This window comes from Nuphar pumila, chromosome 1 (assembly GCF_984573655.1).
Source record: "Nuphar pumila chromosome 1, dmNupPumi1.hap1.1, whole genome shotgun sequence".
In the NCBI taxonomy this organism is placed as follows: Eukaryota; Viridiplantae; Streptophyta; class Magnoliopsida; order Nymphaeales; family Nymphaeaceae; genus Nuphar; species Nuphar pumila.
The window spans coordinates 24,661,762-24,684,829 of NC_143249.1; the positions used below are offsets into that span (position 1 = coordinate 24,661,762).

The 23,068-nt window shown below is 35.8% G+C and overlaps 1 protein-coding gene across 1 annotated transcript; it reads right to left on the bottom strand.

Annotated features, from left to right (window-relative positions):
• Positions 1-634: 634 nt before the first annotated feature.
• Positions 635-22,734, bottom strand: LOC149848388 (KH domain-containing protein At1g09660/At1g09670-like). The gene is made up of 7 exons (XM_089994109.1): positions 22,311-22,734; positions 21,488-21,579; positions 18,570-18,688; positions 3,612-3,746; positions 3,378-3,494; positions 2,647-2,790; positions 635-1,303 (listed from the first exon to the last, which is right to left on the bottom strand). The coding sequence occupies exons 1-7, from the start codon at positions 22,424-22,426 to the stop codon at positions 1,157-1,159; spliced, it is 870 nt and encodes a 289-aa protein (XP_089850235.1). The 5' UTR covers positions 22,427-22,734; the 3' UTR covers positions 635-1,156.
• Between the last annotated feature and the right edge of the window lie 334 nt (positions 22,735-23,068).

The following is a 23,068-nucleotide window of genomic DNA, read 5'->3' on the forward strand; positions in this document are numbered from 1 at the left end:
CTATTCTTTTTCAGGTGCTTTCCTAACAAACCGGCTTGTTTTCATCACAAACTCCCAAAATCTAGATTCACCAAATGAGGCAAGGATGGCACATTACCGCACGACTACAGCCATAAATTAAAAGAATCAGATAATTCTGGTGTGAGGAATGGAGAACCAAACATCATCACATTAAATAATGCAATGCTACCTAATATATTCCATTGCAAAATTAGAAAAAACAAGGGACCTGTATTTTCGGATACAAATTTGTCATCGTATGTACAAAATGTCCAACTTTGTTAAAGTAAACCAGTTAGTTTGATGCAGTCATGCAGCAGACGGGGTTAAGCCATAGTTCTATGGTAGATGCTGCTGACTGAACAATGACCAGGTTTGATCCCCACTGGACCTCATTGAGAATACAGCTTACACATTCTTTCTATGTCTTGAATAGTACAGACAGTAGAGCAACAACTCGGATAACTGGTTATGCAGTATCAGAATAGGGCAATACGTGAAAATAAGTGTATTTGCATAGAACAAACCAAAGTGTTTCTGAACCTAGCTGATTGAACCATTTGCAAGTTGTGCCCCAAGATGGTCATCTGGCATATAAAACAACAGGCTTGAAAAATATAAAGCATAAACAACATTTTCTTTACTGAAATAATTCTGATTATGATCTTAATGCTCTCAAAAGATAGCCCAAACTAAGAATAAACATTAATTTAATAAGATGCAAGTCTGTCTCCAACTCAGAAAAAAACTAGTGCTAACGAAGGGAGTACCAAGTGAAACTTTCCCAATATTATCTAGTCAACCGAAATTTAACTTTGGCAGAGGATTCAGAAAAAGAATTAACAATGGATGAACGGAGGAGAAAGCTAACACATGAATGTTCTGAGTGACAGACGAAAAGCTTCTACAAACTCAGAAGCACACACCAGAATCCTTGACCCTTCTTCGCTCCCACCAGCATATCCAGCAGTATCTTCCATTGAGACCCCAACCGTGCATGTGTGACCGTTTTCAGCACATTTTCTGGTGTATGTGAACTTCCAATTCATGCACGTCAGCACCACAATGACTATCTTATTCCTATGCCAAACCATGCCACCCATTGAATAACACCATAGAGAATATGCAGATGCTACTGAAGCATTAGTGTATATGGTTAACGTCCAGTTTTAGCACGCTTCATCCCAGAGCTGTTAAAGGGGGAGACACTGGGACTCATGTATGGGCTCTCCTCTCTAAGAGTGCCATTCAGCAAAGCCAGTTCTCTCAACTGCTGCTTCTTGTAGTAGTCCAAGGATTCATCCTATGAACAAGTAAATGAATAAACAAATCAATACAAAAAATACAGCACCACACACACACACACACACACACACATATATATATATATATATATATATAGAGAGAGAGAGAGAGAGAGAGAGAGAGAGTAATGGGTAGGGGATAAATTAAATATGTTAAATGATACGTGCTAAAAAAGAGTTTTTCTGCTCTTCTGGTGTTTTTTCGCAGTTCCGACCCCATAAATGTGTTGGACATGGTCGATTCACAAGGAATCCACACCTGATGTGTTTTTGATGAAAAAATGATATTTGGAGCTTCAAAATTTTACAAAGATTTTGGACCGTTGATTTTTTGAACCTTATAAAAACCCACCCATGTGTCGGAATGATACACTTATAAAATCAAGTACATAGATCTCATCTGTATGATCAGAATTTAAAAATAAATTGAAAAAAAACTGAAAAACACATTTAGCACGAATCATTTAGCACCTACCCATTACTCTCTCTCTCTCTCTCTCTCTCTCTCTCTCTCTCTCTCTCTATATATATATATATATATATATATATATATATATATATATATATACACACAGAGAGAGTTGCAGAAAACAGTATGAAGAAATTGAACTAGGTATGTCACATTATAAAAAGCTGCAATATGCCAATATGTTCGGGCTCCATTCCCCTTGAGTATGAAGTCAAGAGTGACACGACTTGAAATGTGAACAAGGACACCACCAACTCCGTATAGCTCAACCAAATTCACATCAAAGGTCACTGTAAATTTGTTATTGAACTAGTTACCAGCTATAGTTTGGGTAACCGCAGTAAGATTTACCCATAAACCTGCAACTCAGCTCCAGGGCATTAGGAATTCATCCCTAGTTGGTTGAGCTTGGAGAAACTTGGTTTCAACTCCAGGCAGCGGAATCATTGCATCATACAAGTTTCCATGTTATAGTTGCCAATGGACTGAGAACAGAGCCAGCTGTAGATGCCTAGGTCCATTAGGCCCTATTTGATTACAGGTAAAAGGTTTGAAAGAAGGAAAAACTTTTTCCAAAACAGGTGGGACCCACCATTTTTCCGTGTTTCCAAGTTTCTATCAAACATGGAAAAAATTTAACTTCACTTTTTTGTCTGTTTTAGTTTTCTTTTATGGGAAAACAAAAGTCGGATGTAAGGACATACAACTTTTTTCTCCATAAAAAGTTTAGCAATTTTTTGTCTTCCAATTGCTTTTCCAGATTGCAAAAAGGGCCGTAGTGATAAAAGTCAGCTTCAATCTGATAAATCACCAGCTGTCTCTAATTAATTTGATTTGATCATGAATAATAGGGAATGAATGACATTTTAGTACCACTGGCTTTAAGAGATCCTCCAATATTCCAATAGCCTCATTTAGTCGTGAATCAATCACATTAGCAGGTAATTTAGCCTCCACGAGAACATGTAGTGGCTCATTTAGGTGTTCATAGCCAGGTTTGTCCCTCAGTTTTTCTTCCTGCATACACAAATAGATCCATTAGAAGGTAAAAAAAACAAAAACATTCAAGAACATGTTTTTGATAGCAATGTAGACAAAACTAATCAAAATTTCCATCAGCTTTCTGTGCATACTGAAGCAAAATAAAAAAGAGGTTTGACAAATAGAAGTTGATGAAGCTAAGAGTGGAAACAGAGCACTATTGACGAGAATGGCAGTAGGCTGGTCAGCAATTTGGCATATCAACGAAGAATGGTGAACCAGTTGGTGTGGATCAAGCAGTGGATGGTACATAAACTCATGTTCAATCCCCGTCATCAGCCCAATCATAGATGAACCATACATTATAGAGAGCAACTGGGACCAAACATCAAGAGCTTCTAGATGGGCGATCTATCTATTTTAGAAAGCAGTAAGCCAGGACAAATTTTCAATCACCATAAAGTGAATACCTGTAATTTACCTCTTTATGTACAAGAAGAATATGAAAATGAAAAATATAAAAGGAAAGATAACTCAACAGTTTCAGAATAAAAAGCAACTGCAGTCAAATCTGAAATATCTACCTCCCAATGTAACTCGGATAATATCTCAAGAAGTAGTACCTTTACAGAGTCTTTGACTGAGCCTCGACCTCTTATATACACTCTACACTGTGTTGTAGCTTCAACCCTTTTCAAGGAGTTCCCCCGTGGTCCAAGTAATCGACCAACAAAATTATACTAGCAGAGAAGCAAATCAGAGGAAAACAGGAAAACAAAGACAAGATCAGCAAAACAAGGAGACCAATGTGAACTTGTTTTTATATTTGGAGATCAGATTTATTTTTTCATACATACGTTGGGGAACTTATCCAGAGGAACATCCAATCTTACAACTTTTGTTACAACAGGAGTGGTAGGAACTCCAGGTGCTCCATGCCAACCCATTGATGATGCTTGCAAAATACTCATCCTCTGAAGGGATCCATTTTCCTGATAAAATGAACCCAGATATGAGAAAACCAGTTTAGCATATACGATTTTTTGATATTCAAAAGACAATTAGAAGATCAAGACTGTGTTAAAACAAAAAAAAAGGGAGTGGTGGGGGGAACATTACTAAGATATCAATGTGATAACTTTCAAATATAAGAGCCGCATGGAATAATTATGTTACAGACCATCCTAGATCCGACCCCGAGAAGCTATTCTGGATCCAAATCCACCCAAGAGACCCAGTCTAATAGGGACTTGAGGATGCTCTTTCCTATTTGGATTCTTATTTTTTGTCTTTTATTTCTTTTAGGACTATTTGGTAAACTCTATAAATAAGTATTATTATTCTTGATTAATTGTGAATGAAAATAGTAGAATGATTCATTTTTTGTTCTCTTTGTTCTTGAGCCATAACCCTAGAGAGAACGCATTTTCTCTCTCCTCTTTCATGTCTTTCTCAGCAGCAGCCCATCCAGAGGAGTCGATATTCTCCATCTGCCCTGTTGTTGGCCTTATCTGACGCAGAACCTAGCTAGATCCAGACAAATTCCTCTCTTTCCCGAATTTTCTATGCGTCAAAGCCTTCCTGAGGCTGGATTTGTAAAAATTGTCCTACCCTAGAGGTCGGGTTTCTATTAGTGGTATTAGAGCATCTGCCTCAAAATTCGTGCAGCCTTCTCGATTTCTGTGCGGCGATCCAGAGAATCACGCCGACCAACCGCTTGCGTCGGACGTGAGAATAAGGGCTCATGCCCTTCACGGTTTTCATTCAGGTTCCTATCATCACATTAATTGAAACCTTGGCATGTCTGAAATTTACTCAAGCGATGGAAAAGATTAACGAGTTCCCTGACAATCTTAATAGTAGCATAGATTGTCTCATGATCACTACATATGAAAGTTCGACAGAATAGAACGAGCGCTTGCAGAGCTCGGGTACGACCCCCTCTCCATCTCGTGACTAATCTAATGGGATGGGGTGGTTGTTTAAATATATTCCTTAATCAATGTAATCATATATATTTTATATATATAAATGTTGATACATATACATATATGGTATATATGTATATGTATTTACCTAATTATATATATAAAATATATATTTCTCTATTATTAGCCATAGGGGTAGTTTAGTCATTTCATGTATTTTTACGCATATTTCATTTGGAATATGATCGTAATTTATTTTTTATTTTTTATTTTTATTTTCTTCTTTTTGTGGTTTGTGTCACCTAGGGAGGCTCCCCAAAAGAGTCGTTGGAGAGCCCCCAACAGTCACAAATGTGACTGTTGGGGGCTCCCAACGACTCCTTTGGGAGCCCCCCTACGTGACTCCTCTAAAGGGTTATAAATAGAGGTCTTCCCCTTGTATTTCATTATTCTTGAGGGAGCTTTAGCTCCATTGTAAAAGGGTTTTTACCCTATTTTTCATAATAAAGAGATATTCTTTTAGCCTTTTGGCTTAACCCCTCTGTGGGTTTAGCACTTTATGTGCTTTTGGTTGCCCCTTAGTGGGTTTATGTATTTGCACCTTTAGTGCATTTATGGGTTCATTATTGAACCCTTTGTTTTCTAACATGGTATCAAAGCGAGGTCACGATCGGGTTGTCTTTTGGTGCATCGGAAAGCGTGTCGCTCAAGAAATGGTGAAGTATTCATTGTTCTTTTCTTTTTTGACGTTATTCGGTATGTATCCCCTTTCTTAAAGTATTATGCATTATGAAATTATTTTTCTTGCATATATTTTGTACATTTAGTATTTATGATAGTTGAATCTGTAATAAAATGGTGGTCTTCAACAAATGCACGAATAACTCACAAACAAGTGTCTATTGGAGACACTACAAGCATGACCCTTGAAAGGGTATAAAAGGAAGAACACTTGAAAAATAAATAATACTTTATTCATGAACAAAATGCTTAAGAAGCATAGTCATTTACATTGAAGGGGTTCACCCCTATATATACAAAAAAGTGGAAGAGAGATGAAAGCTCATTTTGAGCTCTCCAAAAGAGACGTTGGACTGTAGTCCAATGTCTCTTATTATAGCGGTTGGACTACAGTCCAACAGCATTTATTATAGTTGTTGGACTACAGTCCAACAGCTATTTGCACAGTCAAGTTCCATCAAATATCTAGTTTCTATTGAACTAGATGCTTAAAAAGAAAATAAAGAAAAATAGAAAAAGAAAATAATAAAAGAAAATATAATAATAATAAATAATATATATATATATATATATTACAGTTTACATTTTAACAGAATCCTTTCTTTTCACATTTCACGTGTTCGCATGTTTTAAAATATCTCCTTTTAAAATTTGGTAAACTTGTTTGTTTTTCAAATATATGATTGCTCAAAAATGGGTCGTATATTATATTTTTAAAATTTGATGTCAATCCTTCTTGAACTCGTATGGCTTTAGGTGTTTTCTATTATGTTGACTTCAAGTATTAAAAGCTTGAAGTTCATACTATCCGTGCCTTTGTGCATTTGTGAGAGTTTTCCTTGTACCCTTGTGCACACTTCTTAGCATTGTGTTTATACACGAATATTTTTTAGAGATTTTTTATAAATGAGCATATATGGTTGTGATAAAAATCTTTTGTATGTGTAAGAAGTTCTTAAAGAAAGTTTAGATAAGATTGAAATTTTTTTGTATATGAAGGATTGTGATAATTCACATACTTCTCTATACATTCATCGATTACCCATCACATATAATAGTAATTTATGTTTTTCAAAATTGTCTTCAATTATGTGAGATTTATGATTTTTTACATAATTGTTTCATGATTGACCTATAAGTTAACTTCTAAAATTATATATGTTTTCTTGCTAAATTAATGATCTTTGCTTAAAAGCTCTAGACTCTCATATGAAGCCTAATTTGTTTTGAGGTCCTCTCTTGTTTATAGTTTTTAGTGCATTTTTTGTGAAAATTTGATATAATTCTTGTATGAGAATTTCTCATATCTAAATCTTTGTTATTCACTTTTTTATGAATCCTAAGTAGTTCTTGTTAATAATAACTATTTGTGAGAACTCCTAATGGTCTTTCACTGTTTTTGGTTTATTTAAAGAATTTTGAATTTTTTTTTTTTGTGTGTTAAATATGTTGTATGAACCATTGTGTTCATTAAGAAAGATCTTTTGAAAGAACTTCCCACACTATATAGAATCTTAATATGCATAGTGTGTCTATTGCATCTTTTGGTATAAAAGATTTCATTAGTTTTGATTTTCTTCTAATGATGCAACTTTAAAAACTTGTTTGTTTGTATTTTTCACATAAGGTTTCAAAACCTCTTGATTGTATCTCTTCTTTTAAAAGGATGCCTACGTTGGCCGTAATATGGTCTTCTTTGTCTTAAATTGCATTTGTTAAGCATATAATTGCATAATTAAGGCTTGAGGGTCTCAAGCATTCCTTCTTTTCTATGAAATACATGCCTTAGTGCATGTTTGCTATTTTTACGCCTTTGTGCGTATTTGTTCAAGTGTTGTGTGAGTGTTTTCATGCACATCTTTTGTAAAGCCATTGTGCTTGTATGTGTATTGTCTCTTCGTCGACATTTTTACATTGTGAAGCTTTTGTGCACATTTCTTTTTGTGAAAGTGTAATGGACTTGGATATTGACTCTTTTGTTTAATCATTAATAGACATTGTAAGTGATTATACCACTTTATATGTTTCCGAATATCTCATCACAATCAAAGAATATTAAAACTTGTTGTATGGAATTTAATCTCAATTTTATAAATTTTCAAGTACTTTTGAATATTCTTTCTTTGGGTATTGTGTTAAAGCTCTCTTTGTGAACCGTTATGGTTCTTGTGATTTTTTAAAAGCTTGGTTTTCTTCTCTTGATTATCCCAAGATGATTTCTTTGTGTCATTGTGTTTTTGAAAGAGTATTTTTGCCTTTTAAAGCCCTTATTTTGTCCATCACAAGTTGTTATATGATGCATCAATCCTTTTTGGCCTTGATATATTAGATATGTTTGTCGATGTGACTTACGGGCACCTCGTGTTATGTCATTTTAGATTGTCAACTTGTAGTTTGACTCTAAAATGACTTGTTTTGAGATCTCTAATTATGAGTATGTCACTCATTTGTTTTTTTGCCGTTGATTGTATGAATGCTTTTAATTATGTATACTTGTGATAGATGTCTAAAGTTTAAAACCTTAGTGTTTCAAGGTATGTTGAGAAATTGATGTTCTTTAATTGTATTTTCATTACAAGCTTTATTGCCTCTAGTGTCTTCTCATTTTATGCCTTTTATCTAAGTGTCATCATATGTAGACAAGACATATTATTCACACCTTTGTATGTGTTGGTAGCCCTTTGTTGGCTTTGTTCTCTTGGTCTAGTAGCTGAACACACTTGTCTTGAGTGTTATTATATGTAGACAAAGCACGTTGATTCACACCATTGTGTGTGATTTTTAGTCCATGTTGGCATTTATGTCCTTCTAGTCGTTGATATGTATGCCCATGGTTGACTTCTTTCAGTCAATTCAAGTGTCATTTTATGTAGACAAGAGATGTATTGTCACACCTTCGTATGTGTTTTTAGCCCATGATTGGCATGGTACTCTTGCTCTAGTAGCTAAACATGCTTGTTTTGAGTGTTATTTTATGTAGACAAGAGATGTTTTTTAGTCCATGTTGGCATTTATTCTCTTGTTCTAGTCGTTGATACACGCATTTCAAGTATTATTATATGTAGACAAGATGTGTTTATACACACCTTCGTGTGTGTCTTTGGCCTTTAGTGGCATTATGTTTATGTTCTTGTTCTAGTAGCTTATACACTTGATTTGTAGGTTTTTTGGAGATCTAATAAGGTGATTGCTTGTAATGGATAAACTATTGTTGAGATTTACAAAATTGCATATTTATGGGAATTTGAAATTCGGTATTAAATGTTCACTTTATAGCACAATTGCTATGTGCACATATTGTTCAAATCAAAGAATATATTTTGATAGTTTTGTCTCGTAAATGGACTTAAAACTTTTTGAACTCTTGTGTTTTATACACTCTCTTTTATCTTATGCTCTTGAGCATTTCCTTTGTGAAACCGCCTTCAAGAGAATTACTCAAATCAATAAACACTTGTTTTCCTATCTTGTAAGCTCAAGTAATATTACTTGATTAAAGTATGATTGGAGCGTGTTCATTAATGACTCTTAATGACTCTTTTAAGTGTTGATTCAATATGCATATGCTCATAATGGCTTTTTAAGTTCTCACTTGATTAAGATTCATATATTTTCTTATGTATTGGCTCTTTGAAGGCTCTTTATGTTGTCACTGTTAAAATGTATCATTCGACAATTGTAATATTATATATATTTTATATATATAAAGGATAATACATATTCATATATGGTATATATGCATATGTATTATCCTAATTATATATATAATATATATTTATCTATTTATAGGCATAGGGGTAGTTTAGACATTTCACAGTTTTTACGCATATTCCATTTGGAATATGTTTGTAATTTTATTTTTAATTTTCTTTTTTATTTTTCCCTTTTTTTGTGGTTCGCGCCACCTAGGGAGGCTCCCCAAAGAGTCGTTGGGGAGAATGACCGTTGGGGGCTCCCAACGACTCCTTTGGGAGCCCCCTTGGTGGCCCCTCTCTTGTGTTATAAATAGGGGTCTCCCCCTTTGTATTCTTTACTCCTTAGAGGAGCTTATGCTCCATTGTATGGGGTTTATACCCCCTTCTTCCTTCTTCTTCAATAATATTCAACTTATGACTTTATGTCATATTTTTGCCCCTTGTGTGGGTTTATGTGTTAGCACATTATGTGCTTGTGTTATTCCCTTTAATGGGTTTATTCGTACTTCATGTGCATGTGTATGGGTTCTTTATTGAACCTAATGTATTCAAAGCCACTTTCTAACATGGTATCAGAGCCAAGTTGAGATCGAGTTGCTCTTTGGTGCATCGGAAAGCGTGGTATTCAAGAAATTTTTAAAGAAAAATGGTGAAGTATTTATTTTTCTCTCTTTTCTTTCTTAAAGTTATTAGGTATGCATTCTATTTCCTTAAATATTGTATGAAGAATTTAATGTGTTTTTTTATGTGTACTCTTTGTCATTATGTCTTCTTAAAAAAATTTGAGTTACTTGATACTCTATTGAATCTTTTTCGTATACATACTTTTTCGTATGTTTTTTCTTTGAAAATTTTGAAAATGATAACTTGTTTGGCGAAAAAAAAATTAGATATATAATTGCTCAAAACTTAATAGGTCGGTAAAGATTTATGACCGTTGGAGCCTTGAATTTATATTTTAAATCTAACTTTGTTTATAAGAATACCTTTTATATATGGTAAGACTTTAAAGAAAGGTATGTTAAAATTAAAATGTTTGTGAGATGTAGTTTTTCGAAAAATGCTAAATTCCTTAATAAGTTTTGATTCACTTACCCAATGTGTCCTTTTTATATGAGCAACATTTAATTAAGAAAGTTTTTTTTTATATAATTCCGGTTGAATTAAGTTTTAAAATAGTCTTATGGAATATGGTGATTTTCTTTGCATCTTTATACTCTTAAAAGATTTTTCAATTTGATTTAAAGAGCTTGTCTCATTATAAAATTTATGGTCTTCACTAATGTTTGTTGCGTACTTATTACATTAGGAGTTCGTAATAATCTATTAAGTGATGTTTTTTTATAAAACTTAAAAGCTTTTGAATTTTTCCTCAATAAATGTTTAATTTTATAGATTTATGCCATAGTACAATCTTACTTTATCATAAGGTTTTTTTAACAAATCTATTATTCTTCTTTGTTGGAATTTCTCTCACTTTAGTGGAGTTTCCCCCTTCTTTAAGAATTTTGTGTGTTTTGAGCTCTCGTTAAGGAGCCTTTCGGTCCTTATAATCTTCTTGTGAGTATATACTCTTTTATGAAGATTTCATGGTTGTTGTGAGAAGATTGTTTGTGAGTATCTTTTTCCTTGCATAATATCCTTCAACGATTCATTAATACTTGTAACCCTTTGTGGATCTTTTGAGATTGGTTGTGAGCATCATTTTTTAAGTTACAATAGTGGATTTCATAAGATTTTTCAAACTTCACCATCTTTATGAATGTCTATATTGGCCTAAGTTTGTTATTTGCTTATTCAAGATTATTGTCATTTAAAAATCTTGCATTGCATAAAAGTGCATCTATTATCATTTGGTGTGCATTTAATTGCACTTTATATCTATCATAGTTGAGGCTTGTTTTTGACTATTTGATTATTCCAAATCGGTTCTTACGCATGATGTTGCTTAATATTTCATAATTGTGTTAGTTGCATAATAAGTCTTTTTTGTATAAATGACTTCTTTTAGGATTAAGCATAATTCATGTTTATGCAAAATTGTTGTTATAAAGCATATTATTGTAATGAATTATATTGGACCTTTGATTCAATTTTTAATCGGTCCTCTTCTTTGAAAAATGATTCCTAAAGTGTTTATTGCCTTTTTGTGGCATTTATATTTGTCCATCACATGTTTCTTTAATGCATCATTGTTTTGGCCTTATTATTGTTTTATTAGAGATGTTTGTTGAGGTGAGTTATGGGCACCTCGTGTTATATCATTTTAGATTGTCCAAATTGCCATATTATAGATGGTGGTTGAGGTGAGTTATGGGCACCTTGGGACTCTAGAATGATTTGATATATGATCTCTAATTATGAGTGTGACACTCGTTGTTATGTCTTTTTAGATTGTCCACTTACCATATTATAGATGGGGGTTGAGGTGAGTTATGGGCACCTTGGGACTCTAGAATGATTTGGTATATGAGTGTGTCACTAGTTTGATGTTGGCCATTGATCTTATGGATGCTCTTATTTATATATAAATGTGATGGATATATGATGTTTGAAACCTTAAAATGTTTTAAGGTATATTGAAATCAAGGTTTTAGGGATTATTGCCCAACCTTCCATTGTTTATGAAAATTATGAGTGCATTTGCACATTTGTGATTTTGTGATTTTTTGCACAAGTGTTCCATATGAACTTGGTGTGCGTATGTTCACACATTTATTTTCAAGAATATTGTTCTATCGGTTATTATATCTTGTTGAAGATACTTTTACATAGTTTATTCCAAAATGTTGTTTTTATGGGTATTCTTTTTTGAAGAATATTGTTTTATTGATTCAAGGTTTGATTTATATATATGTTTGTCATTACAAGTTTGATTACCTCAAAAGTCTTCTCCTTTTATGCCCCTTATCTAAGTGTCATCATATGTAGACAAGAATTTTATTACACCTTCGTGTGTTTTTAGCCCTTTGTTGGCTTTTGCTCTCTTGGTCTAGTAGCTGAACACACTTGTCTTGAGTGTTATTTTATGTAGACAAGGCACGTTGATTCACACCATGGTGTGTGATTTTAGTTCATGTTGGCGTTTGTGTCCTTGCTCTAGTCGCTGAGATGTATGCCCATGGTTGGCTTATTTCACTCATTTCAAGTGTCAGCTTATGTAGACAAAAGATGTATTGTGTTTTAGCCCATAGTTGGCTTGGTACTCTTGTTCTAGTAGCTGAACATACTTGGTTTTGAGTGTATTTTTACGTAGACAAGAGATGCTTTTGGTCCATGTTGGCGTGTATTCTCTTGTTCTTGTCGTAGATGCACTCATTTCAAGTATTATTATATGTAGACAAGAGATTCTTTTGCACACCTTTGTGTGTGTCTTTGACCTTTAATGGCATTATATTTATATTCTTGATCTAGTAGCTTATACACTTGATTTATGGGTTTTGGAGGACTAATGAGGTAGTTGTTTGTAATGGATGAACTATTGTTGAAATTTGCAAAATTTCATTCATGACTTGTGTTTTAAAGATATTCAAGTGAATCATATTTTTGATATGCATATTTTAAAATCAAATTGATTTTTTGGCATTTAATCTATATACTAAGTGCTTATGGTATTTTGGCCACTTTTGTATGCAAAATGTGTCATTTTTGTCAATTGAGTGAGATTTTCCTAAATGGGTAAGATTCTCTACTCAAATAACACTATTCGTTTTGCCTTGTAAATGGATTTAAAACCTTGTGAACTCTTGTGTTTATTTTTTGTCTAATGTATGCTTGAAGACTTCGTTTCTCTTGTTTGGCACTTCATTACATGTTTGAAGCATGTTCATTAATGATTCCTTTACGTATTAATTCATTTCATGATAATATATGCATATGCTCTTTATGGCCTTTTAGGATCTCATTCAATAAAGTATATATTGCTTATGCCTCTTCGTAGGATTATTGTGGTGTCCCTTAATGGGCTATTTTGTTATTCTCCCATTATGGGGTTGTGTTTGTACCTTATGAATGCATTATGCATTCTTGCAATATGTTTTCGCTCACTCTTTAAACATGATATATGATTTTGAAAAGTTTGGTTTTCTAAATTTTCTTTTCATGCTAAAGTAATTATCCTATTATGCATAAATTTTGCACCTTGTTAGGAATGTTCCTTTTTGAGTAAAGTGCAAAGATATTTTTTACTTGTTCTTTGTTGTTGTTCCTCAGGATCTTGAAGATAAGAGGAAAAGAAGTACCTTGGATAGATCATGGAAGGTGCCCATCGTTAAAGACATTGGAGGGAGACATTTACAATGGCATTCGTCCTGAAGGCTCTTGAAGCCTTGAGATTCTTCCTCTTGCTTTCTTCAATCTTTTCGTTCCCCCACGCAAAGCTTGAGGGGGGGGTGTTAAAATGTATCATTCGACAATTGTAATATTATATATATTTTATATATATATAAAGGATAATACATATTCATATATGGTATATATGCATATGTATTATCCTAATTATATATATAATATATATTTATCTATTTATAGGCATAGGGGTAGTTTAGACATTTCACAGTTTTTACGCATATTCCATTTGGAATATGTTTGTAATTTTATTTTTAATTTTCTTTTTATTTTTCCATTTTTTGTGGTTTGCGCCACCTAGGGAGGCTCCCCAAAGAGTCATTGGGGAGCCCCCAACGGTCACAAATGTGACCGTTGGGGGCTCCCAACGACTCCTTTGAGAGCCCCCTTGGTGGCCCCTCTCTTGTGTTATAAATAGGGGTCTCCCCCTTTGTATTCTTTACTCCTTAGAGGAGCTTATGCTCCATTGTATGGGGTTTATACCCCATTCTTCCTTCTTCTTCAATAATATTCAACTTATGACTTTATGTCATATTTTTGCCCCTTGTGTGGGTTTATGTGTTAGCACATTATGTGCTTGTGTTGTTCCCTTTAATGGGTTTATTCGCACTTCATGTGCATGTGTATGGGTTCTTTATTGAACCTAATGTATTCAAAGCCACTTTCTAACAGTCACTTCATAAACTATCTCAATGTTCCTCATTGTGGTCTTTTGTTTGTTCATTATTGAATCATGTGAATGCATTAAGCATTCTTACTATACATTTCCGCATACACTTTGAAATTTTCTCATTATTTTTTAAGTATATGATTTTGAAAGATGGTCTTCTAAAATCATTTTGCATGCATAAGTAATTATCTTGTCCTGGAAGAATCATCTGATATGGTTTTGATTGATTTATCTTGTTTGGAATATTCCACTTGATTAAAGTGCAAAGATATATTTTACTTGGACCTGTTCTTGGTTTGTTCCACAGGATCTTGAAGATGAGATAGAAAGGAGTAACTTGGATAGATCATGGAAGGTGCTCACCAATAAAGACTTTTGGAGGAAGACATTTGCTATTTTCATGACATCCTTACTGAAGACTCTTGAAGCCTTGAGATTCTACCTCTTGTATTCTTCAATCTTTTCATTCCCCACGCAAAGTTTGAGGGGGGTGTTAAAATATATTCCTTAATCAGTATAATCATATATATTTTATATATATAAAGGTTGATACATATACATATATGGTATATATGCATATGTATCTACCTAATTATATATATATATATAAAATATATATTTCTCTATTATTAGTCGTAGGGGTACTTTAGTCATTTCATGTATTTTTACGTATATTCCATTTGGAATATGATTGTAATTTATTTTTTATTTTTTATTTTTATTTTCTTCTTTTTGTGGTTTGCGCCACCTAGGGAGACTCCCCAAAAGAATCGTTGGGGAGCCCCCAACGGTCACAAATGTGACCGTTGGGGGCTCCCAACGACTCCTTTGGGAGCCCCCTATGTGGCTCCTCTAAAGGGTTATAAATAGGGGTCTTCCCCTTGTATTTCATTATTCTTGAGGGAGCTTTAACTCCATTGTAAAAGGGTTTTTACCCTATTTTTCATAATAAAGAGATATTTTTTTAGCCTTTTGGCTTAACCCCTTTGTGGGTTTAGCACTTTATGTGCTTTTGGTTGCCCCTTAGTGGGTTTGTGTATTTGCACCTTTAGTGTGCATTTATGGGTTCATTATCGAACCCTTTGTTTTCTAACAGAGGGGTACCATCAGTAGAAACTCACCCGGCGTTTTCTCGTCGGCCGGACCTAGTCGTCTTTCGCCTGCACGACAACATGGAAGCCGACCAGACCCTTGGCATCAACCGCATGACTGACAACGGAGCCCCTGCTCTACTTGGGTCGTTTATTCGCCTGATTAGGCCGTCTGCCGCCACCGCTGGAGGAGGGCAACCCGACCCTGTTTGACTACTTGTTGTCACTGCCACCGCTGGAGGAGGGCAACCCGTCCCTCTCAGCCCTTGATGCAACTGAGAACGACAGAAGAAGAAAAGGACGGGATGGCGCTCCTGCCGTCACCTTCGATCGTCGGACGATCGAGCCCATTGCCTGCCCGAACCCTCTTCTTTTTTCCTAACTTTTCCCTCTGCTGAATCCATCTTCTCCCCCGTTACTCATCCTTCCTGCCACTCACAGCGGTCCGCCGACCAAAGAAGTTGTCTCGTCAAGCTTGCACCCACCGACCAAGTTCATTCGACCGACCCCTCTCCATCTCACCGAAGGGGCCGCCCACAGCTTGGGGTGGGATTGCTTCCCACCATTGTTCCTCTCCTTGCGTAGGAGGCCCACTCGGACGGATTCTGACCAGTGCCCTTCCACCGGTCGGACCTGGCCTAACAACATCCTCGTGCCTGACGGAGGAGACGTTGGTGTAGGCAGTGTGGTCACGATGGGAGGCACCTCCATTCCCAACATGAGAGGGAGCCCCCCGATGCCCTAACAAGTCGAATTGGCTTTTTGAACAGGTTCGGCCTTGTTGCACTTATTCAACCCGATCCGAACGAAACTTGTATTGGTTTTTACCAGTGTCAGACCGGTTCGGGGTTGGTTCAGACCGTTTCTTAGATCCAGAATTTTGTTCTGCCACCCCCGCACCAAACCAACATGATCGTATCCTAGCCATATTGACATGTTTTTTGCCCTAAACCCATCAAATCCATCCCACAATAATCCAACTAACCCAAAACCCTATTAAAAACAAATGGATCATTACCCAATCCAGTTGAATCCTATCTAAAACCATTCTCTTACCCATCCAGGTTTCAACTCAATCCATGATCCAAAATTAACTAAAACCTTAACCCCACCCAGTCCATATCCAAACCAAGATCGGAGGCAGACTTTATATGTTCCGAGACCTAATCTCATCAGGGCACGTGGAAAAACCACACACCTAGTGTTTAACCTTTGAGGTGATAAGGATCGGTTGCAACAGTAGTTTTCAGAGAGCTCTCGCCTTGAGGACAAAGCGAGTTTGAGAGGAGTGGATTGTTTTGGACCGTCCAAGTCCAACTCCGAGAAGTCGTTGTAGATCCAGATCCGCCTAAGAGGCCCAATCTAACTGGAGAATGTCCGTTCCTATTTGGATTCTTATTTTTGGTCTTTATTTTTTTAGGACTCTTTGGTAGACTCTATAAATAAGTGTTATTATTCTTAATTAATTATGCATGAAAATAGTAGATTGATTCATTTAAAACAAATGGATCATTACCCAATCCAGTTGAATCTTATCCAAAACCATTCTCTTACCCATCCAGGTTTCAACTCAATCCATGATCCAAAATTAACTAAAACCTTAACCCCACCCAGTCCATATCCAAACCAAGATCGGAGGCAGACTTTATATGTCCCGAGACCCTATCTCATCAGGGCACATGGAAAAACCACACGCCTAGTGTTTAACCTTTGAGGTGATAAGGATCGGTTGCAGCAATAGTTTTCAGAGAGCTCTCGCCTTGAGGACAAAGCGAGTTTGAGAGGAGTGGATTGTTTTGGATCCTCCAAGTCCAACTCGGAGAAGTCGTTGTAGATCCAGATCCGCCTAAGAGGCCCAATCTAACTGGAGAATGTCCTTTCCTATTTGGATTCTTATTTTTGGTCTTTATTTTTTTAGGACTCTTTGGTAGACTCTATAAATAAGTGTTATTATTCTTAATTAATTATGCATGAAAATAGTAGATTGATTCATTTTTTGTTCCTCCTGTTCTTGAGCCCTAACCTTAGAGGGAACACCTTTTCTCCATCTCTTTCATGTCTTCCTCAGACGCAGCCCACTGTTGGTCATATCTGACGCAGAGCCTAGCTAGATCAAGTATGGATTTCTCTCTTTCCTGGTTTTTCCATGCGTCAGAGCCTTCCCGAGGCCGAATTTGTAGAAATTGTCTCTCCCTATAGGTCGGGTTTCTATCAAATTAACAGACCATGCAGACGGTTACTTACAGTCAATTGTTGCAAAAATACTGCAAGCGACATCAATAGACTAGGTTTTCAAAGACTTGTCAGCAATTCAGAACTCCGAGAGGCAACAACTAAATTTCTAGTTATGATGCAAGAAAAAAGACCATGTGTGCTCTTTTATTGTTAACATCTTGCAGAAATGAACCTCCTGCACCACTCTGGATTAGAAAGATTGAGTTTCCTTTGTTCACTAACAATATAAACTGTCACAGGCATCTCAAGGTCTAGAGTACATGTTTATGGATATGTAGACATTACTACACCAAGATATGCTCAGTACATTTTGACAGCTGGACTGGCAGAGACTGCTTTACACAAGGGTCAAGGATTATAGCATAGCCCGCTTAGAGAACTGATATCAGCCCATGATTTTGTTCAAGTAATACCATTAAAATTTAAAATCAAGATCACATCTGGAATGCAATGTGTTTAGGCTACGAAGGAAACCAATCAAAGATCTTAACACTGAATTTACCCAAGTAGCAGTCAAGCAAAGAAATGAAATTGGATTAGAATCAAGATTTTCATTGTTCCATCGACAACAATATTCTATATGAGCTCCCTTAATTTTATCAAATTTCGCTACCTTTCTTTGAGTTTTCAAAATTCTGAACTACAAACAAGGACAGGAATTTTAAACAAAAGGATGACTTAGATAAACTTCCACAATATGCAGGCCTCTATGTATCTTATGCTCTCAAAACCAAACAACATTATTATGTCCTAGCTCCTCTACAACCATCACTTGGATCCTCTCTATCATTCTCCAAATCAAGCTTTGCACCACAGTCCAGCTCAGACTTCTCCAAACCCAGCTAGTTGATCTCTCACCGTTAAGTAACTAGCCACAACCACAATACACCTCAATCATCAACCTACCTATAAGACTGCATCCTCTGTTTGGGAGAAATTGAAAAAAAAAATAACAACAAATTTCCCCACAAGTGTCCTACAGCTATATCCTGGCAACACAAGTTGATACCTATAATGAGAATTAGAGCTCTTTTCGTACTCTTCTCCCCCCCCCCCAAAAAAAAAAAAAAACATGAGAGTTAAAAGCAATATTATGGATTAGCATTACCTCTGCCTGCATGCCTGACCATCCCTCCAAATCCATTGGTAATCCATTTGAGAGTAAGCCTGCTGATCGCAAGGGGCTTCCATGATCAAGGAAACCCTGACCAGATGCACGAACAATTTCTGCAGTAAGGAAAACAACTCAACAATAACATCCTTATCATAAAGAGTAACCATTGAAAGTATTCAGCAACTTCTTTGTATGCCACCCTATTGGTTAATCAGAAAAATATCTAATAGTTACTGATGAGCAAAATGCTCCTTCCATTCCGCATATTATGATCATTCTCCAAATGAATGCAAAAAAATTGAAAACAAAATTAAGCAAATGAATGAAGAGACAAAATCTAAACCTGTGATTGTGGACTAAGGCGTGCACTACCCTGGCACACAAACCAGCCAAATTGTCCAAGATCGCAAAAATACAACACAGATATTACCTTCACACTATGTTACATGGACACTTCACCTAAGCTGAAGTGTCGATGTTGGACACTTCCTGACACCGACACTCCTGTACACGGCACTAACACACTTTTTTTAAAATTAGAAGTGTCCAAAAATTTGGTCACGCATGTCGGGTGTCCGACAACTTAAATTGTGTTTGGACACGCTGTGTCCAAGGAGTGTCCATACGAGTATCCAATTTCATGCACAAAGGACAAGGGTGTCCAGCTTTATGGTCACTTCCTTGTTAAACAAGAAAGTGTCAATTAATCTAGGGTGTGGAAGATACTTACTTGGGAAGTATTCAACACGCATTGACACTCCCATTAGCCAATTTCTTGCATAAAGGACAAGGGTGACCAGCTTTATGGACACTTCCTTGTTAAACAAGAAAGTGTCAATTAATCTAGGGTGTGGAAGATACTTACTTGGGAAGTATTCAACACGCATTGACACTCCCATTAGTCTTGATGATTTGTTTTTTACTTTTTATACTTACAATTTTACATGCTCATAAAACTGTAAATTATCAAGGATCAAATTACAAATGGGAAAGAAATATATATATTGTTGTGTCCAAGTATTTAGTTTTTTAAGACCCGCTGTGTCCAACATTTCTTCCCGTGTCTGACACCGACACTTGTGTCAGTGTCCAAGTAACACAGCCTTCACATAGATGAGAATGTGTAGTCAATAGAACAAATCAGACCATGACAGACAAGATGTGAAGTAGCCAAAAGTAGCACAAAATCAGATAACTGCAAAATAGGTGCACATACAAATTGAAGTAAATGGGTCCATATGAAGCTATTCTATAGAAACAGTAAAGGATACATGTTTTCTCATTTTAAGAAAATAGTGACCATCAAAAAGTAGGAAGAAGTAGCAGACAAAGATTTTCAAAAACCTTATATATTTTAAGTATTTGCTTTGTCTTTTTTGTTTCTTCGATCTCTTTTGTCATTCTTTATATTTTTTCAAATTTTAAAAGTTCTAATATTTTCCCAAGATTTTTTTGAGAAAATAACTTTTTGAAAAACAAAAAACTCCTTAGAAAACCTTGTTGAAAAATTGCTGAGAATGATATTGGTGACTATGCTTAGAAGAAACAAAGAATGCACTAATTTTGTTTGTGAATCTAAAGGAATTGTTACCATGATTCTCACTCTCCATGCTAAGCTCATAATTCTCAATTTCTCATATCAGTGGAAATAGTAGAAGATCATCTCATCAAGAATGCATTCTTTTGGATTCACACATAAAAGAAGCGGATTAATACACATGCGTATAAGAAGTTGATCCAAGTTTCAAATTATGTTCTGATGCCACATGAGAGACAATATCAACCCAAATATAAACATATTTCTAAGAGAACTAACTTGAAAGAGGTCTAACCACTGGTGACATTATTACATAATGGACTAGGAAATAATAGTGTAAACAGTAAAAAGAATAAAAAACAAAATTAAAACAATTTCCACGACAAAATTTCAACATATGGAAAGAATCAATTCAAGGAATCATGAAATATATTACTAATGAAAGGTACCAAATCAAAGAATCGTGATTTCCATCCTCAAAACCCATACCAATGGAGATACAGGACAACTGGAACAAAACCAGTGTCACTTCATGTGCACTTTTTTAACAGACAAGAAAACACCAACCATTCAACTGCAATGGCATAGAAATGATAAGCACATCATGTTAGCCTATCAGAATAATGTAGTGTGACAAAAAGAAAATAGTCCGATAGTAGGCCTTCAATATGCTCGCAATGCGGCAGCACCCACCTGTATGAGAGACAATAATGCCACTCTAGTAGCAAGTCAACAGTAATCAAACCATGGAAACAAGCACCAGAACTTCTGACTGATTGAATGTTCACTACCACTTCTACGAGGTTCAAGTATGATAAAACTAATATCTCAGCAATCCCAACTCCCACCAAACTCTGAATTGTTATCATAAGTATTTATTAAACAGGATGACTTGATAAGACAAGATACCCAACTCAGAGAAAAACTCCCTAAGCTTAACTAGGGCCTGCAGCAGCTCATCAGAGTCTTCTATAAGCCCTAAATCAGAAGCAAGGTTGTAAAAAATGTGCCAAAAGAAATATAAACAATTTTGGCAAGCTAAGGCAGTCTAAGTTTATCAAAAGGAAAGAGATTAAAAACATATAACTCAATGTAAGAGAAAAATTACTGACAATATACCAGTAATTCGATAAAAATACCACATGAACAATGAACCACAATATAAAAGTGAAGCTACAAACCCAGATATGGCATCAGTTGGCCAACTTATGAAGGAAAAAAAACTGCTCTTCCATTCGCCTACCCTAAGAATCCAACATTAAGGCTAGATGCATTTACAAATAGAAGCCAACTATGCAACTAATTCATAAATATACGTAAAAACAAGAGAATTTAAGAGCCAAATACAACTCCAGATGGTGGGCGAAGGACTTACCTTGATTCAGCAAGCGATTGCAAAGTGGCAGAACTTGCATAAATGGCCCCAGTTTCTGCCTCTCCGCCAACAATTCAGCCAAATATCTATTGCTGCTCCACCAAATCAGTAGAAACCATAAGCCAACAAGAGATGGAAAACAGATACACCACCAACAACGAGCACTTCATATAAAGATAGAAAAATAACCAGAACAACTCAATACTAAGCCATTTAGCTGCGAACTCTAATGCGAATGAAATGAAAAATTACAAAAAAAAAAAAAGAAGCATCAAGGAGGAGTAACTAAAAAGCAAAACCATGAATAAAAAATACAAGAATCAACCAGCCACTGATTCTCTCAGGAGCAAGAGAAGATAACACAGATGACTTAATAACTAATCAAACACAAATTTGTAAAACCAATATAATACCACAAAGCATGCAAATGGCTAGAATCGATGGACACAACCTAAAAGGCTAAAACACAAAGAAACAATCTGAAACCTCAATCCAAGAGCATGGTAGATAAAGATGGAAGAAGAACAAAAACAAAACCATGAATCAGATCAGAAACACTCAAAGAACAAATCCCACCAACTAATGAAAAAAAAAATTGAATCCAAAGCCATCAAAATCAACTAGTTAAAAAAGTTGAATAAATATCCACAATCAGATTACACGAAATTACCCACAAAATCCCATATGGGTACCCAAAAATATCAGTCAAATGACACCCCAAATCAGAAAACCCCAAAACCAATTCAAAAAAGGAAATACAGAGACACCCAACAAACCAATTCCACCAAGAGAGAGAAGAAGAAGAACCCAAGAGCACACTGACCTCTCTCGATCCATCGACGCCGTCGACGGCCTCATTGTGTTGTACGGCGACGATTGAACTCCGGAAGGAGAGTACTGGAAATAAGTGCCCGGCGGGATTCTCTCATTCATAGCCATGCTGTCACTGTTCCCTCTGTTTCCCACCGTTTTCCTTTGATGGGTCTCTTCTCTTTTCCCTCTTCGAAGGAAAAAAAGTTAAACGGGTGGGCACACGAAAATACAACAGATTCACAGACAGAGACAACGATCGGAATGAGAAGCAGAGAATTGTGAGACCAACGCTAGATTTTCTGCGGGATGACCTAACTCGGACTTTGTCTGTGTGTGTCTTTTACAAACTATTTTTTTTTTCAGGCAATGGCAAGGCCCAAGGGCACCTCTCCCTCCTCTGGAGAGTGGAGAGGACCAGTGCCCTCCAATAGAGGACCTTGGATACGCTTGCTGTAGTACATGTAGCTCCTCGCACGTGCGAGGCTCGGGCTTTTGCATACGTAGCGTGTCGCGCCTGCATGGATGCACACGTGCGTGCCATGTCGTCAAAATGCATTGCAATGATGACATGCATGACGCATGCAAACGAGTCAAACGAACCGATATTTTCATTATTTGTTTATATCGACTGTCATCTCCAAAAAAACAAAAGATGGCCCGTTTTATTTCTATAGATTTACAAATATTTCTGTAAACTTTAATCAATTTATTTATCATTTTTCACCGATATTCTGCCAATAGAAGCATGTAAAAACCAAAATTTACATG

Excerpts from the sequence above, each read along its gene's own strand:
- LOC149848388 (XM_089994109.1), bottom strand. The coding sequence starts at position 22,426 with ATGGCTATGAATGAGAGAATCCCGCCGGGCACTTATTTCCAGTACTCT. Across the intron at positions 3,747-18,569 it reads GGTCAGGCATGCAGGCAGAG|GAAAATGGATCCCTTCAGAG; the intron begins GTAATGCTAATC and ends TCATTTTATCAG. Across the intron at positions 1,304-2,646 it reads AGGATCTCTTAAAGCCAGTG|GATGAATCCTTGGACTACTA; the intron begins GTACTAAAATGT and ends ACTTGTTCATAG.